Source organism: Oikopleura dioica, chromosome 1 (assembly GCF_907165135.1).
Source record: "Oikopleura dioica chromosome 1, OKI2018_I68_1.0, whole genome shotgun sequence".
Taxonomy (NCBI): domain Eukaryota; kingdom Metazoa; phylum Chordata; class Appendicularia; order Copelata; family Oikopleuridae; genus Oikopleura; species Oikopleura dioica.
Window position 1 is genome coordinate 7,752,612 of NC_137291.1, and position 17,360 is coordinate 7,769,971.

The window sequence follows — 17,360 nt, forward strand, 5'->3', positions numbered from 1 at the left end:
AAAAGCTTCTCACATTACAAAAAGTCCAGATTTAGAGCCTAGAAATGCTTAATTCAAAAAATAGCATCGGAGCTTTGAATTTTCAATCAAGCAATGATTTAGTTCCAAAAAATGGATTTTTATACAAGACCGAAAATAGCGGAGATTATACAATCGAAAACTGTTAATTCTTAATTAAACTTAGCCGATTGAAATTTTCTAGAAGGGGCTACAATTAGAGCTACCCCTTGAAACCCTTTGAAACTAACCCCGGGGCTGTGGCCTGGGACCCCCCTCCTCCCCCTCCTGACACAAAACCAATATCAAGGGGATTCACTCTTCCCAATCAAGGGTTTTCAATCCCTAACCCTAACTTGTTTAGCTCGAAAAAAACTATGGTTTAAAAAAGACAGACTTCATCCATTTTCTTCTACCACCCGTATCCGTTTTGATCTTCTTGTTCCTTTTCTGCATCTCCGAGTACGTCACCTGATAGATGACCAGATTAGTACTTGGCACGAGTCTGTCAGAGTTTGCGTCTTTCGCCCGTGACGATCGGGCGCGCGCGCTCTCGTCCAGACTCAGATGGCGCTCGTGAGCTAGCAGCGCGCGCACGACCGCTGCTCAGCGCTGGCGACCGATTTTTTCGTGAAATTTTGTTTTTGCTCATCGACCGAAATTTGTACTCAGCACTTTCATAAAACACACGCTTTTAACGCTTTTTATACTTTTAGCTTTTTTGCATAGACATTTTCATCCATAGAGATCAACAGAGAAACATTGTCGAAATCAGTACTTTTTAACTAAAGTAGAAAAACCGTAGTTATGCTTTGCCACTCGCGGGGACCGAAATTCCCGCGATTCCGGAAAAAGAACAAACCGGAATCGACGGAAAAGTCCATTTCATCGGACCATTCCGCCAGGTATAAAAAATATGCGCGAAATAGCGCGAAGAGAGGCTGACGAAGACGGGTTAAATCTTACGTGAAGAATTTTTGAGATGTTTCAGGACAGATTTTAAAAGGATATTAGAGGAAGAGAATGTTATTTTGTTAATTTTTATGGGATGGTCTCTGGAACCGACAAAAAAATTTCGACAAATTTTGCGTAGGCGGCTACTCGGCAGCTGATTGTCCAGTTTGCCGAATCCAGGCTTCTGATTGGTTGAAAATTTCCACGCAAAATTTGTCGAATTTTTTTTGTCGGTTCCAGACACCTCCCCATTTTTATTTCATAAAAATTTTTATTTTCAAATATTGGATCTTTTTGTTTAAATTTTCTATACTTTTTGCCATTTTGAGAAACCATTTAACTCATTCCTTTTTGCTTATTTTATTATTTTTACTGGTTTTATTTATCTTGAACCTCAGGAAAAAATTTTTGCATACTCTGGGTGAATTTTTGCTCAAAATCATTCAAAAAACAAGTCGCTCCAATTTTTCCTCCAGGAAACCGTATCTCCTAGACCGGAAATTGAGTTAACCCTGATTTGCTCACCCTGTCTACCACCACTCGTTCCTTCCCCAAAACACTAGCCAAAACATAAATCAACACCCGAAGGTTGAATTCGCAGATTTCAAAAACAAACACTTTTACACCGCGAGAAAGGGGTTTTCCCATGCGCGGAGGGGTTAAATTAGCGGGCAAAGCGACGCGTCCCGTGAGTTGGAGCTTCTTTGTTGACTGTTATTCAGATATTTTGGGAACAAAATTTTTCTTGAACTTGATTTGAAAACCGTAAAATGCTATTTTCTATTTAAAATTTGTATTTAAAATATTCCTTTATGATCGACTCCATCAACAAATTGCAATTCTAAGCGCAAAATATGCAACCTCGGAAAATTAAATGAATAAAAAAACTGTTCTTATAAAAAAATATATTTGGATTCCAGGTTAAATCATAAATCCAACTAAGTGCTCCTCAAGTTTAACCCCTTAGCGTCGCTTGGGTCACGACTCCAGCTCGTAATGAGACTCTCGCATTGAGTGAGCTCCCCCTCTTCCCTTAATCTATTCCTCAGTAAAAGTCCAAAACGTAAATTTGCCTTTGAGTTAATTACCGGTTCGTTTTTCAAATTTCAAAGTTATCCCTTTTTCAACCGGAAATTTACGTGAGCCGGAATTTCGAGACATTTTTTCTTTCGTTTCCATATTCACGAAAAGGGGATATACACAAAACGGGACTTCGCCCGGCGTCGTTTCCGGTGAAGAATGAGCTTAACCCAACTCCAACTCAGCAGGTTTCAATTCTGGGCCTGGGTCCGAGCTGCGGTGGAGTCTTGACGCGCGCTAGAACCGCCGGACACATCTCAGGAACGTATAACTTGGGCTTATTAGCACTATCGACGAGCTTTAAAACAGCGCTGTGATGTAATTACAGACACGAAAATGTGGCCAAAGTGGTGCGTTTTTCAAAAGTCCAAGATGAGTACTGAATTTCAGCAGTAGTCATCGTTAAAATGAAAAACCAAAGTAGTGATACCCAAATTTAATTCGCGATAATAATGATAAAATCATTTATGTATTTGCGAGAATTAATTCTTACTTATCTTTATATACAGTTATTCCAGAAAAGTTGAAAAAGGACACATCAATCGCTTCCCCCAGCGCTAGTTTATTTTACCTTCGTGGTGCGACTTTTTTATTTCTTGGAGATTCCCGGCTGTCGGCCCGAGCGTCTTTTATGTTTTCCCGTTTTTTCGCCCAGACGGGTTAAGTTTCTCAGGGCCAAATTGTCTGAAAATGATTCTGTTTTCGACTCTTTTTTCAATTGACGAATCAATCGACTTTTCTTCGATTTTTAAGGTCGCTAGCGTTTTGACTCAAAAAGATACTGTAACTGTAAGTCTAGTACAAATATGATTTCATCAAATTCTAGCCCAGCGATGATGCTCTAAAATATGACGCATAGAACCAGATTAGTTTTAAAGTTTCGCTAGTTCCTTTAAAAATTACTCGAAAGCCCTAGAAAATATTTTTTAAAGCTGGGATTAAGGTTTACACGTTCGTTCGAGCTGATTAGATCACGTGCTGGATCTGGCGGCGACTTCTAAGGGGAAATACAAGTTCCGCCAAAAACAGCTCTAGCACGGCGCGAAAAACGGGATTTGCTGACACTTTGGGGCTTAAACGAACCTCGTAAATATAAATCCAGCGAGTTATAAACACATCTGTTTTCGCTAAAAACGAATCATCCGAAGACTCCGCATTTTTCAGCTACAGTTTTTTCTTTGATCAAAAAATAGTCTTCTTAAGGGGGTCCCCCATGAAAAAAAACAATGGGGACCCCCTAGAAGTCTTCTTTTTTAAAATCAGATTTGCAATTTATGCAAAAACCTGAGTCAGCATCCTGAAAAAGCTTTGATGAAAAGAAGCAAAATTAAGGGTATCAACTACCAAAAAGGACTCTATCAAGAGAAGACACAGAAGAATGAATATTGCTTGTTTTATGATTGTTGGATTATCCAGCTCTTAACCCTATTTAGAAAGAATTATAAGTAGTAAAAGGTTGGTTTCGTAAATCCTGTCTAAGAGAATAATTATCTCTAGTAAGGGAGTCAACTATTCTCACGTTATCTTGGGCACGTTTGTCAAAAAAAATATTCTAGAGGCAAGTGTGTAAGCCGATCAATTCAAAAGTTATCAGCGCCTGAATTTTGCGCTCGAGTGTTGCCCAAACATCCCCCAAAAAATGCTCGAAATTGCATAAAAAACAGGATTTAGACTAAATGGCAGATAAACTTTTATAGAGTGCCGCGCAAGAATTGGTCAAGTACCGAATATTGCTTCTCTAATAGCTCGAATTTTTCAATAAAAATTGCCGCTTGCGGCTTCGAGAAAGTGAAAATAAAAAAAAGCCGCGCTATGTTTTTAAACTTTCGATTTTAGAAAGATGAATTTTTGAGTTCATTTCTTTAATATAACTTTCACATCGTTGAGAAATCAATCAAGTGATTTGACGTTCACATTCTAGTGCTTTCTAAAGTTTGTTTACCATTACTGCTACATTTTCGCGTAATTTGGGAAACTCGGGAAAGGGAAAGAGAATGTAATTTCATAAGCGTCTGATCTGAACATTGATGCCCGTCTCGATAAGACTTGAGACGTATTCTAACGGACGTGCGGCAGACGTGGCCGGAGTTTCGTGAATTCTCAGCGCGACCGACTGGACCGCTAAATTCACCACTTCTCCGCTGCCCAGACGATTTCATAAAGTGAGTGACCTTTTTTAAAGTCAGTTCCGGCGCATTTAAATGTTCCAATAAGAAAAAATCGAGAAGCCGCTTGCGGCTTCGAGTCAAAAAAAAGACAAAGACGCGCGAAGCGCGGCTTTTTCAATATTTTTTCTCGAAGCTGCAAGCGACTTCTCGACTTTTCCCATCGAATTATTTTAAAACGCCAGTAGAATGGAAAAGGCGCTTGCGGGTTCGAGTCAAAAACAGAAAGTCACGGGAATCGCGGCTTTTTCCAAATTGAAACTCGAAACCGCAAGCGGCTTCTCGATTTTGTCAGTGATAGTCAACTGTTCAAATTTTTTGAAAATAACAAGAGATGACGTTTTCTTTCTGTCTCCCCCGCCAGCAGGTGATTGTTTCAGTGATTCTGATGCAAGGGCGGGGTCGTACATCAGTTCCATCAACCAGTTTTCTTGGAGGCAGCTGTTTTCAGCTGCGCGCGTGACAAACATTTCGCGTTTTACTCTTTCTTTTCTCACCTCGTGTTTGACAAGCAATTTTTATTCACTCGTTTCGCCGGGTATTCAATTTGAAAGTTGTGGTCAGTTCCGAGTTGATTCGACTACGACGCATGTTCTTCATGTTCATCTTAGTAGTGAACTAGTCCCGTAATCAACCGATTAATTTATTTTGTGTTTGAGCTGTTTTCTTGTTCTGAGGATCTAATTTGTCTCAGATTCTGCCAGAGTACCAGAACTGGGCTTTGTTTATTGCTACGTTCTATTCAATAAAGCGTTCTGTGGCGTGAATTCGAAATTAATCGAGTTCTACAGAAGCCTCAGCAGGAATTTATGAACCTCAAGAAATGATTGTCAAAACAATCAGGCTTGATTGAATTTCCCACAGTCGGAATAATGGGATTTCATAGTGCAGTAAAATAAGGGTGTCACTCAACAAATTCTCTGAGAAGAAAAAACGAGATTAATGATGTCTACCCCCTTAAAATACCCCCTAGAATTAGAATTATACCATCAATGGCTTACTTTCTTCACGTTTTTTTCTATCCCTTGATTAGTAATCAACTGCTCTTGACAATAATCCCCTCTCTTCTAATTGATCCACGTGACTACTCGTTTTATAACGAGCAAGTCCGAATCAAATTCAAATCTCAATCCGGAAATGCGCCGCACTGAGCTGTATTTCCGCCCACCGCGTCACTCCTCGATCCTCCATTTTTGCTCGATCAAGAGCCGGTGAATACATAACCGCCAAAAATCTCGTACAAAATCCATCATAGAAGATAGTCAAAGTGCTCTTTTTCAAAAAAACAGGTGCAGGTTTTAGTAAGAGCATCAGCTAGACTGGCAATTTTCTTGACACAACTAGTCATGAAGGAATCTTTTAGCTGAACTTTTACCGATGGTAACATGTGAAGAAAACCTGAGTCAGCATCCTGAAAGCCGCGTTGCGGCTTTTTAAAGAACGAAGCTGCAAAGCGGCTTCGCCAAAGATTGGAATAGCGGCTTTAAATTCAACCTTTTTTAGGAACTTTTTAGTGAATCAAAATTTTTTTTCTTTGATTTTCAAAAAGGTAAAATAAGTGTCATTGCATCAAATCTCCTCTTTCCAAATAGGTATCAAAACCACTAAAAATACCGTAAGCCGTCTATGAGCGAATAATGGAACCTCAAATCGTAAGGTCGTCTCTCCGCAGCGAAAAATAGTAGCTCGATTTTTGTTTCGCCACAGCTGTCAATCGCGTAGAAAGAAAACGTGGGCCCCCTTGTCTAAGTGTTACAGTAAAACCCCTTTGATGAAATAATATCAATTAGTGTCAAGCTTATCAGTGCGGCTCGAGCGAGCGCTCACCCGCCGAGCGACTAAAAGCTTCCGCCAGGTGCAGCAAACTTTCTTTTTCTCGGAGATCTTTCTTGCACAATTTTTTTCTTTCATAAGAGTAGGAAAGGGTTCGGAAGAAAACGTGATTGTTTTTATCGCTTACGCTCCGTATCTTAGGACTTTCCAGTGTATGGTATTATGACGTAGAATATAAAGAAGGGAATAAGCTTAGATAATAAGGGGGTGAATTGAGAAAGTCAGCAGATTAGAATTTTAAGATGTGGATTCTCCGATTTCTAATCCTGGATTTTATTATTGGCCATACAAATCATGAGAGAGATTAAAGGACTTTTTGAAGTGCTGGATTTTTTGTTATTCCATAATTTTCCCTGATTTTTTGTCGAAAAAGTCGGTTTCTTTTTCGACCAAAAATCTTGTCCAAAGAAGTATTGAACTCCCGATGACTCAGTATTAAGGATCCACATAGCTTTGGAACCTGTAGTTGGGTATGTTGCTCTGAACTGTAAGTGTCATCAGGCTTATTTTCTCGCCAAGTCGTCAGTGCCACTCATAAGTGCATCTTCGCGCACTTTTCCAATCATCTTCCCTAGCCACTTTCAGTCGCTAAATAAACTCCTTTCGCTTGTTTACTCATAAACCGTAATGTTTCCTTCAAAAGACGAACGGTTTTATGTAACCGGCTAGGAATAGACGCTGTTTAAATTTAACGCGATTGTGAATCCAAAAATGGAACGGTCTTTTTTGAACAGGATTTTGATTGAAAAATACGCTTTTAGAAAGGGGCCGGATTACAGCGAAAATAACCGAAAAGGTCGGGAAAAGAAAATAAATACCAAAAGGAACCACACTCGCAAAATTATATTACGTCAGGGATTGCTTTGAATCCTGGTGTAGAGCAGACGTTCCTCCTTATTTAAGCATGAAGAATCCGTAGTTTCTTGTGATTTTTGACAAAATAACTTCGAATCTTCTTTTTGTAAAATTATTTTTTTGAAAAAGTTTGAAAAAAGGTGTTTGTCAAGATAGTTTTTAGTGGACTTGGCAACAATTTCCAAAACCAATTATAAAAATAGAACGAGTTTATCAATGAACGAGCGGTTCTCAAAAACAACCAGCCTTATTTTCTTGAAAACGCGTTTCATGGTTCTTTATCATTCTCTTTTCTATTGAATTTGAGCCACTTTTAGTCCTCAAATTGATGCTTTTTTAGAAAAAATGTTTTCATAAACTTTTTTTCTTTTATTGCTTTTAAATTTCAAAAGGCGGATAGTGCGGTGAGCACCCTTAAAATCCTCCGTTTTATAATATATTTTCCCCTGGAGACGATTTTGGTGGATAAGGAGCTATTTAAACAAAATGTCTAAAAAGTGCGATTACATGAAAATTTGCTCAGCCCCTCCCTTAACCCACCGCATGTGTCGTAGAGACACTTGGCCTGACAGTCACGTGGATCTCCTTAAGTCGAGCAAGCGGCTTTCAATAAATCGAAATCCGCGCTAACTGCGAATTCTCTTACTCGCTAAACTTTCAACCTTTTTTAGCAGCGACTGAGTTTTAGAGCAGTGGCTCATTTGTTGAATCGGATTATCGGACTTGTCTTAGCAAGAATTACTACTACGACTGCTAAGTAATGGATTTCTACCTTTTTTGGATACTTTTCTGTACACGTACTTATCCGTCAATCAATCTTGAAGAGCATTTTTTGGGGATCAAGTTCTTTTTCAAAGTTTTTTTTTAATAAAAAAATGTTATTTTTCTTCCCGAAAAATGTGGATACGTAGCGCATATCTTGAACCTGTCCCTCTTTTAAAAATATCCTTTCTAAATATTTTATCTGTCCTGATCCCTTTCCTGTTTATTTTGCCCCGGATGAGCTTACTGTTATTTTCAACACGCGCCGCCATATCTGAAATGAAAACGTTCCAACAGGAAAACGAAAGCAGCTAATTTCAATTTAAAAAAAAGATCGAAAGTTGCACTTCACGATTTAGCCCGTCCTTGTCGAGCTGCTCAAATGCGGCGAAATAATCGTAATTTTTGGGAGAGGGATTAACGTTGGTTTTTTAGGGATTCTGGAATAAGTTACGATGAAATGTCACCAACAAGCAATGATGTTTCCGAAAAGGTAAATTTGAGACTTTTCAAAACATAAAAAGAAGTCTTATATCAACCCCGATCTAGGGAGTTTTTTACGAAATAATCTGGTATTCGTATAAACCATTTGCGACCTTTGAGACAGTAATTTGACAGTCGATCTTGTCCAAATTCAAACTTATCTCTCCTGAGCCCACTTCTGAGCACATGTAATTTAGAAGATGGGTTACACTCCTTTTTACAATTCGGTTGAACTTATCCCTTCCTCGCCCACCTGCGGCTGGAAATATCCTCTCTCAAGGAAACCGGAGATCCAAAATCGGGACATTAAGTTATTCTGATAAGGCCAAGGCTCTAAGAGGCAAACCAAAGTAGGAAACGAAGCCAAGAGGATAATGATTTCAGTTTCACGAAAGAAGAAGCAATCAAGAATGTCCCAAGAATATTTTTATCTCGAAACTTGTCACTTGTGTTAATGTCTTTTTAGATTTCCGAACCCGAGAAGCCATTATTGGCGACAAAGTATACTCAACGTGACAAGTCTCTGCGACTCAATCACGGCGGATGGGACAGAAACGAAAAAGCAGAAAAGGTAAAGAAGCCATCAAAAATTAAGGATATACGTTTGCTAATTTGAGTGAGTATTTAAGACTAATCGTGACGTTAGACGTCCAGGTCTCACACAAGGTGCACCTGCGGTTGCGCAAAAAACGTCAAGATAGCTGGCCTCTAGCTTTCAGTCAGATTGCTCGACTGATAGTTTTTGCATGAAAAGTTAAGGGGGAGGTCGACGAGAATCGGGATTTCTGTGACCAAAAATGCGGAGAAACCCGATTAGATATGAAAATTCTGACTTTTCAGATTGAAAGAAAAGGGTTTGAAAAATTAACCGGCGAAAAGCAGAAAAAAAAATTTTTTTGAAAAATTTTTCAAAATCAGGGTTGAAGTGGGGGCGTCTCGTGACCAAAAAATCTCGAAAACCGAGTTTTTTTTTCGTCATCAAATATAATTAATAAATAGTTTAGACCCTTAAAAATTAACCGGCGATCAAAAAATTAAGGGTTACTATCATAAAAAAAATTTTCTTATTGATTAAAAATATTCGATTTTCGTCAAAATCGACATTTTTACCCATTTTTTCATGGAAATTTCTGCAAAAATCACAAAAACTGGTATTTTTTTAAATTATTAGTCAGAAATCATTTTAAAACAATGCCTAGTCCATAATAATCAGTTTCAGATAGTTTTTGGACGAAATCACCAAATAATAATTTTCAAAAAATTTCAAGTTCGAGACTCAAAATCGAAAATTTTACATTTAAAAGTTTACAAATTGAGAAAAAGCTAGGAACCAAATTTACTCCTTTTTTATCGAGGAATCCAAAAATATAATCAAAATTTTGAAAAAGCGAAAAAAAATTTCTCGACGACCTCCCCCTTAAGGGTTATCTACGTAGGCTAAAGAACAGTTCCGAATAATTAAATAAAGATAGAAGCTTATAGAAAGTCTAAAGAAATGACCAGGTGCTCTTTTGGGTTAAGAATATAAACAGAGCTTTTTTATAGAAAATTCTAATTTTTGAAAATTCTAGGCAGGTAAGGGATGATTCTAAAATTGAATAATTAATCCCCAAATAATCTTCATAGAAGGCGTGAGAATCCGATATCCAATGGATTAAAACCCCTCTTACGATCGTTTGATCCCGTATTTGTGAGAGCTCGGGATCTTGTCGAAAGTTTCTTGAGAATCTCAGCAAATTTTTGCTTGTGTACAAGGACCCACAGTTTATCCTGTTAGACATAAACATCGCCGAATCTTTAGACGAGCCGTCTATGAGAAGAAATTCTTGCTTGAAAGAGCCATTTTTTAATACTTGTGTTGCTCACGTAACAAGTACATTCCACTCGAGAGGTGGGTATTTGGGAACACTTATTTGGCAATTTTGGTAGTCCAATTTTGATGATGGATCGCGCTGAGCTAAACCGGTCGCGGTTGAAAGGGTCTACTTCCAGAAGGTTAGACGCTGCCAATTATGCAGTTTCACCTTGCAGAAGCTCTTTGCATGATTCTCTAGCGCCTGGTTCTCAAGAAATCTTGACAGACTGAATGACCTAAAGTTCTTGTACTGAAGATAGCTACCCTATTTTAGAGCTTCCTTCTGTTACCGCGGTTTCAGTTTCAGAATTTACTCTAGTGACACCCTTATTTTGTAAGAAATCCTAAAAGAAGCATGTAACGAGGGATGATTTCTGACTAGAAATGTGTCAAGAAACATCTGAGGAAAGATTTGGCCGACCTTTTCAAGTCGAATGAATCCTATCACACAGCTTGCGAAAGAATGTCAATTCTTCGTCAATTTTACTTGGATTTTGTTCAATGTTTGCAAATCTTGTTATGTTTCACGTGACTTAGACTAGTTTTTAAATAAAAATCATTTACACATCGAAATAGAACAATGTCTTACCAGGAATTTGACTCTAAAAGTGCTAATAAGTTAATCAACTTGATTACCGGAAGAATTACTAGTTTACTTTACTTCTGACCGGATAGAAAAACAGTCTATCTGTCAAAGAATTATCAAAAACAAATAATGTAACAACAACAATATATAATACTCGGATGAGAATATCAATAACAGCGCTAGATGATCTTAGGCGCATTAAAATTGAGCCGGCCGGACTTTCTAAAACTGCAACTGACTACTGAATACGTAGAAAAACATTGCCACAGCGGCTTGGCCTATTTGATCTTAAACTTGAACGAAGAGTTTTTTACTCAATTTATTGCATAAGAGTACTTAGTTAGCAAACTTAATTTTTGAATGATACTAGGGAAAGAAATAGTCTATATTTTCATATAATAAAATAAGGGTGTCGCTATGTTAGTTCATAGAGAAAAACACGCTTGAAAAATGGCCAGTTCTTTCCAAAAAAGACGTTTCTAATGGCCTTTTCTTGTTTTAAGGACAGTTCTCAAATGAACTTATGTTCCTATTTATCTCTCCTTCCTCTTTTTAACGCACCCTCCATTTCATTCTACCGTTATTTTCTGCCGATTAGAACATCGGGCATATCGGACGCCGCAGCCTTAAGCTTCCACTAAGCCTCATGATTTTTGCAGCCTCTTCGTTTTATCGCCCTCGTCCGGTAATCTCACCGCGCATTTCCTGAATTCTCCCAACGTGATTTTCCTCATCCTCAAAATTTTTGAACAAGAGAAGGAGCCAAACGGAATGATAGAGAGCTTCGTAACAATGTTCGATCTCGGGCCGCACCTGGAAGTTTATTATCTGGTACTCGTTCTTTTTACGCACTATCTTTTGCTCGTAAGAGTTAACGAAAGAAGTTATGTTTGTTAAAAAACGTGATGTAGAATTTAACGAAACGTTCTCGTAAGCAGATGCAAGATGATACAGATAGCCGCAGCGGCAATTAGATAACGAGGAGGCTAAACGAAAAGCCACGGGTCAATAGACTATTGACAATAGTCTGTTGATTCAGTCCTTCTTATGGCTTTATTCATGTTTTTCATATCTTCCTTTGATTGGTAGCTTTTCAGTGATTGGGATATGCATTGTTTTTCATGAATTTGAAGCGTTTTCAAATATTTTATGCCACGTAACGCGACAAAAATGACCCGTCGACTTGAGAGTCTTTCTCGCGTCTGAGATATTTTGCCAGGGCTTGATTGTTTTCTCAGCCCACTAGACGAGCCTTCAAACCTGATCAAACAAATCATCCATTGCTGTCCTTATTAGTTATTACCGCATCTGCAATTTTCAATTGAGTCTGTCATATTATTACCGATTGGCCGCTCAACTAACCATCGAAATTATAGACTCAAACGCTTAGGGTATCTGTTTCTTGTTCAGCCGCATGAAAAAAAGTAGCGAAATCGTAACGGAAATTATTGACTTTTGAGCTTTTCCCGATTTTTGGTTCTATCTCTTTCAAATTTGACCTAATGACCCTTTGAAATTCTTAAATTGAAAATTGGCAATTTCATTGGCTCGTGGGAAAAAAAAAGACTTTTGATTGGCGGAAAATATTTAATAAAGCGATTATACCGGTATAAAGCACTATTATACAGCCTAGAATTTTCAGTGTCATTATCGACTTTTTATCAGTTCATTAATTATAGTTTATGAAAGTAAGGCTTTGATAATTTACTGGAGCTCGGACAGTATCTCGCCCCCGAAAGTCACAATTTCGATAACCACGGCATTGGACTCTAAATATAGTTTTGGGTTGATTGAGCGCGTTTACCGAAATAGCAATAGTTATGAGCAAATTAGAATCTATCGACTTCCGCGGTGAATAGACCGCGAATGGACCGGTCGGTACTCTTGCGCACCGCAAATCCTCTCAGACTGAAGGACAAACGTGCCGCACAATTTCACTCTCTCGAGACCACGCTTGTTAGCGCAAACATTTATATATACAGCAAAAACGCTAAATAACCATTTTTCAGGAATTCTCCGAACCAGTCTACCCAAGCATCAACGAAGTCCTCCGACTAGGAGGCCCGTACCCACAGACGATCAGATCAAGCTTCAACGACTTCTGGTTTCGCGGATTTCATGATCAAAGCCCCTTCTCTTGGGTTGGAGATAAACTCCTAGAAGCTGTTTCGAACCAAGAACCGCCAAAATTGGATGAAGAATGTGAAGAAATTACTTACAGAAAACACTTTATTGGAAAGGTAAAAAGACTTTTTCTTTTCTTTTTTTTTCAATTTTAAGTTTCGCGCCAAATTTAATTTTTTGAAAATTGTGCGTAAATTTGATTGGATACCACCTCCATTATAGGCTTTAATTTATAGCCTATCATAGGTTAATTCAATCTCAATTTTCGATAAGAAAATGGAGTTTGGAAGTCCCACATTCTGTTTTTCCTATCACAAGAGCTTCCCCTCTACTCGGAAAAGTGGCACAAGTTCCAGCAAGCCTTATCCACATTCTGACAGGCTATTAACTTCCTCTTTCACAGATTTTGGGCCTCTCTTACTGCTTGTCAAAGAGTCGAGTGCATTTTTTAGGTTCTAAATCACACGACTCTAAACTGCCTTAAAAATGTAGTTAACTAGGCAAAAACATCTCTACGCGTTATTTTCGGCTGCGTTCACGTTATCGCTTGGCCGATTTTTAAATATTGCCCGGGTGTCTCTTATCGGAGCGAGTTGCTTTTCGTGACATTCCAGCTAAAATGTTCCATTCCATCGTTTACGCAAGCTAAGTAGACACTTAATTCTAGCTGCTCATTTTATCGGTAGTTTAGAACTATTTTACATTTCGCAAGAGTCAAGAATTATTTCAAGAAAAATAATTTTTTCCGATTTCGTGCAAAAATATAATTTTTAAAATTTGCGCCTAGCCTTTCCTAACTCATTGTTTAATCGAAAATGTTTATATGAGAAGGTTTTTTGTGAAGAAAATTTGAAATTTTTATGGATATTTATTTGAATTTTGAATTCCGCGCCATATCGGCCTATTCAAATAGCGCGCCTTCATTTGATTGGATTTTATCGCTAATATCCTCGCCATGATTCCATGGCAAGATGGCCGAGTGGTCTAAGGCGCTGCGTTCAGGTCGCAGTCCTCTTTGAGGGCGTGGGTTCGAATCCCACTCTTGTCATACTTTTTTCATTTTACTGTCAGATCTTACTGTAAAAACGATATGTTTGGCCTCTTTTAGAGAGCTCATCCCTCCTCTCAACTTTTCCTTTAGGAGCATTTGAACTTCTACGGCCGCGACGAAGAATACGGCCCCATCATCCTTTCCGTAAAAGTCGAAGAAGAAGAGTACCGAGTTATCATCAGATGCCGAGATGGAAACTTTGAACGAAAATTCAAGCTGCAAAACGATGCAAGTGGACCGCTAGAATGGGCAAAGAGTGTAGTTCCTCAATTGACTGCGAAAGGATGCAGATTCAATCCTGTTCTATGCATTAACGCCTGGCAACGAATCGGTAAGATTTCATTTATTGAAGAAGAAGTCAAAATGTCTACTAATAGTTTTGGTGCATTTCATAATTTATCGTCAATTATATAATTCAATGAATAATTCTACAATGAGGATCTTCTTTTCATAAATCATTTTATTTTGATCCTGAGTCAGGATTCGTGATTGATTTAACACAGTTATTTTATGCCCAGGAACAGCTGTTTCCAATTCTTATCAGATCTGGAACATGCCAAGTCCTTGCCAGATTAATAGTTCGATTTTCATGGTGTTGATTTTTACTAACTAATTGATAGTTATTAACTTGATTTTTAAATATTTTCTTGAGCTTATTAAAACATTTACTTTTAGTGACTTTCGACGAGCACGCGAACACGAAGAAAAATCACAAATTCGCGGTCTTCCTTCAGAAGTTTGGGCAAACAACTGAAGATGAGCTGCTCTCCAACTCTTCCGGAAACGCGTCGTTCCAAGAGTTCCTCTCTTTCCTTGGCGAGGAGACTTCGCTCAAAGATCATTCTGGGTAAGAAAAAAGCGTGACCCGAATTTGCCATCTTCTAAACCGGAAATATGCTTTCATAAGAGTTCAAAACGAAGAAACAGTGTATTCTAAATTAGGCTTTCAATTTCACGCTGACCTTAGGAGCTTCGTTTAACGGTTAAGGGACGCCCGAGCAGACTTATTCTCGCCGCAAAGATCAGACCAAAGACTAGAAATTACAGTGCGTGGAAAATTGCCGCCCTAGTTGGTGCATGCGCTTCCCAAGCTATTGATCCAACAATTGAACTAGGCAGGCTCTTCCCACGTGGCGTAATAAGGATATCGTTATCCAGTTCGGAAAGTGGTCGTTTTCGAGTGAATTTTATTTTTTATGAATAACAAGAAGAAATCCTTAGATATTCCGGTAACCACCAAAAAACGCTAGATGTGGCACCGGCAAAATACCTCGCGTATTTAATGATTAATTTTATCAGAAGATTTCGTTTTGACGAAAATCAGTTCTCTCTTTCTTAGAAAACTTTTATGGTCTTTGTGAATAGTTAGTTACTCACAGCAGAATCTGATTAATGGTGGCAAGATACTTCATAAGCTTGACTTAGGATATCATTCTTATACAAGTAATTGATTTATTAAAGATTTTAGATGCTAAAAATGAATTAAACTGCGTTGTTAGCAAATTTCTATCGAAAGATTAAAATTATACACTTCCGATTCTAGCCACGATCCTATTTCTTGGTTTCACCAAGCCATAATCTTTATCAGATCGACTAGTTATTCACGAAAAACATCTTTGTTGAACCTTTATTTTTGCCAACTCAGAAAAGCATTTCGAGAAAGCAATCTGGATTTCTTTTCATAAGTCTTAACCCGTTGAGAACATAAGTCTGGCTTCGGCTTAAAAATTTAACATGTGTCGTAATATTCGCGTGATTGTGTACGAGTACTCGTATTTTTCCTCCTTGCGTGTCCCAGCAGCCGGGTTAAACCCAGAATTAGCCCACTCAGAATGCTCTGAACCTTTCTAATGTTTAATTGCGGGGCCTTAACCCGTCCACGCAGCGGTGCCCCGCTAGAATTTCTTAACTCAGCTGTCGTTATTTTCGCTGAACTCGCTGCGCACTGTAATTTTTCGCCCATTACTCCACGTCAGGAGTTAAAATTAGAAGATTTTCAAGCGATTCTTATGCAACTTTTGAACTTAAATCTTAACTTAACTTGTTATATTCAGATTCCGCGGCGGACTTACTCCAGTTACTGATGGCGACAAGACTGTATACACAAAGTTTGACAACAGGAAAAGGGTTGAAAAGACCATGAAAAAGATAACAATATCCATAGACTTTTTGACGCAAAATGAGTTTTCATGAAAAAATATATCGATGTTAAATAAATTTTAGGCAGAAAAAATTAATTTTAGACAAATTTTACGATGAAAAAGAAATTTTTAGGTGATTAATGAAATCTTGATGTTTCCATAAAATATTTTTTCGTCGAATCAGCAAATATTAAATCAGAAATATTAATTTAACACCAATATATCATGTTCTGATTTCTAACTGATTTTTTGTTTTTGGACACGAGTTTTTACAGAAATTAAGCGTGGCAAGTTCTCACGCTTAGGGTCATTCGTAAAAATGTATCCATCGAAATTTATTTTTGGCACCCCTTAACGAAAAATTCTTGTAGTGCTAAGTGACCTAATCTGCCGACGCTAAGGGGTTAAACCTTTACTGACATTTTCAAAAATAGTCAACACGCCATTTGTCAGTAACAAATTTCGCGCGTCAAATTTTCTGTCTTCTTACAGTAGCTTACTCAAAGTTAGAAGGCTCAATTCAAGCGATTAAGCGCGCATCGGGGGATGTTTTTCAATTTTGAGATGATCCGTAGGTTTTAAATTTGTTAGTTTTTAAAGTGAGTTTTCGCAAGTTTGGAGTTTGTTTGGGTGCGACCTCCGCAAATAGACAAGTCCAAAAACGTGTTGAAATCGGATCAGCTAAATGAGTGTGGGATGACTAAGTTCGTGGGGACTAGGTTCGTGGGACTAGGTTCGTGGGTGGCTGGCTGGAAAACGTGGTTCGTGGGACTAGGTTCGTGAGTTTTTGATTTTATATGTAAATTTTTATTTATAATAATTAAGTGTTATTTATATGTATATATTTATTCATATATATTTATATATATGTATTGTAATTATATGATCATATAATATAATATTGCTATCTAAATATAGGTTCGGGGTTTTTGATTGGTTAGAATTTTTATTCTATAAGGAAAAATATGTGCGACTAGGTTCGTGGGACTAGGTTCGTGGGTTTTTAATTGGTAATTATTTTTATTCTATAAGGAGAAATTATGTGCGACTAGGTTCGTGGGACTAGGTTCGTGGGTTTTGAAATTTTTCTTATAAGGAAAAAGAGGGTGCGACTAGGTTCGTGGGACTAGGTTCGTGAAGACTAGGTTCGTGAAGACAAGGTTCGTGAAGACTAGGTTCGTGAAGACAAGGTTCGTGGGACTAGGTTCGTGAAGATTAGGTTCGTGAAGACTAGGTTCGTGAGACTAGGTTCGTGAGACTAGGTTCGTGAGACTAGGTTCGTGGAATTTGGATTTTTATATGTATTTTTTTATTTTTTTGTTTGTTATGGTTAGGTTTTAAATAATACAATGGGAGAGCTATACTCTCACCATTTTTTTAAGCATGAAGTAAGGCAACCATTGTTATTCAGCGCTAACATAGAAATTAAGTTAAAGAGCCTAGCGGCTTATTTGGGGGTGGGGGGTGGGAAAGT

At 38.0% G+C, this 17,360-nt stretch overlaps 1 protein-coding gene and 1 non-coding gene across 2 annotated transcripts; both read left to right on the plus strand.

Annotated features, from left to right (window-relative positions):
* Positions 1-654: 654 nt before the first annotated feature.
* LOC145711901 (rap1 GTPase-activating protein 2-like) lies at positions 655-15,938 on the plus strand. The gene is made up of 7 exons (XM_081789590.1): positions 655-902; positions 8,082-8,139; positions 8,596-8,700; positions 12,580-12,810; positions 13,836-14,076; positions 14,421-14,592; positions 15,800-15,938. Exons 1-7 carry the CDS (start codon positions 805-807, stop codon positions 15,936-15,938), a joined length of 1,044 nt encoding a protein of 347 aa, XP_081645716.1. The 5' UTR covers positions 655-804.
* TRNAL-CAG (transfer RNA leucine (anticodon CAG)) lies at positions 13,660-13,742 on the plus strand. The gene has a single exon. It is a non-coding gene; the product is annotated as a tRNA-Leu (tRNA).
* Positions 15,939-17,360: the final 1,422 nt, after the last annotated feature.

Excerpts from the sequence above, each read along its gene's own strand:
- LOC145711901 (XM_081789590.1), top strand. The coding sequence starts at position 805 with ATGCTTTGCCACTCGCGGGGACCGAAATTCCCGCGATTCCGGAAAAAG. Across the intron at positions 8,140-8,595 it reads GCAATGATGTTTCCGAAAAG|ATTTCCGAACCCGAGAAGCC; the intron begins GTAAATTTGAGA and ends ATGTCTTTTTAG. Across the intron at positions 12,811-13,835 it reads GAAAACACTTTATTGGAAAG|GAGCATTTGAACTTCTACGG; the intron begins GTAAAAAGACTT and ends CTTTTCCTTTAG.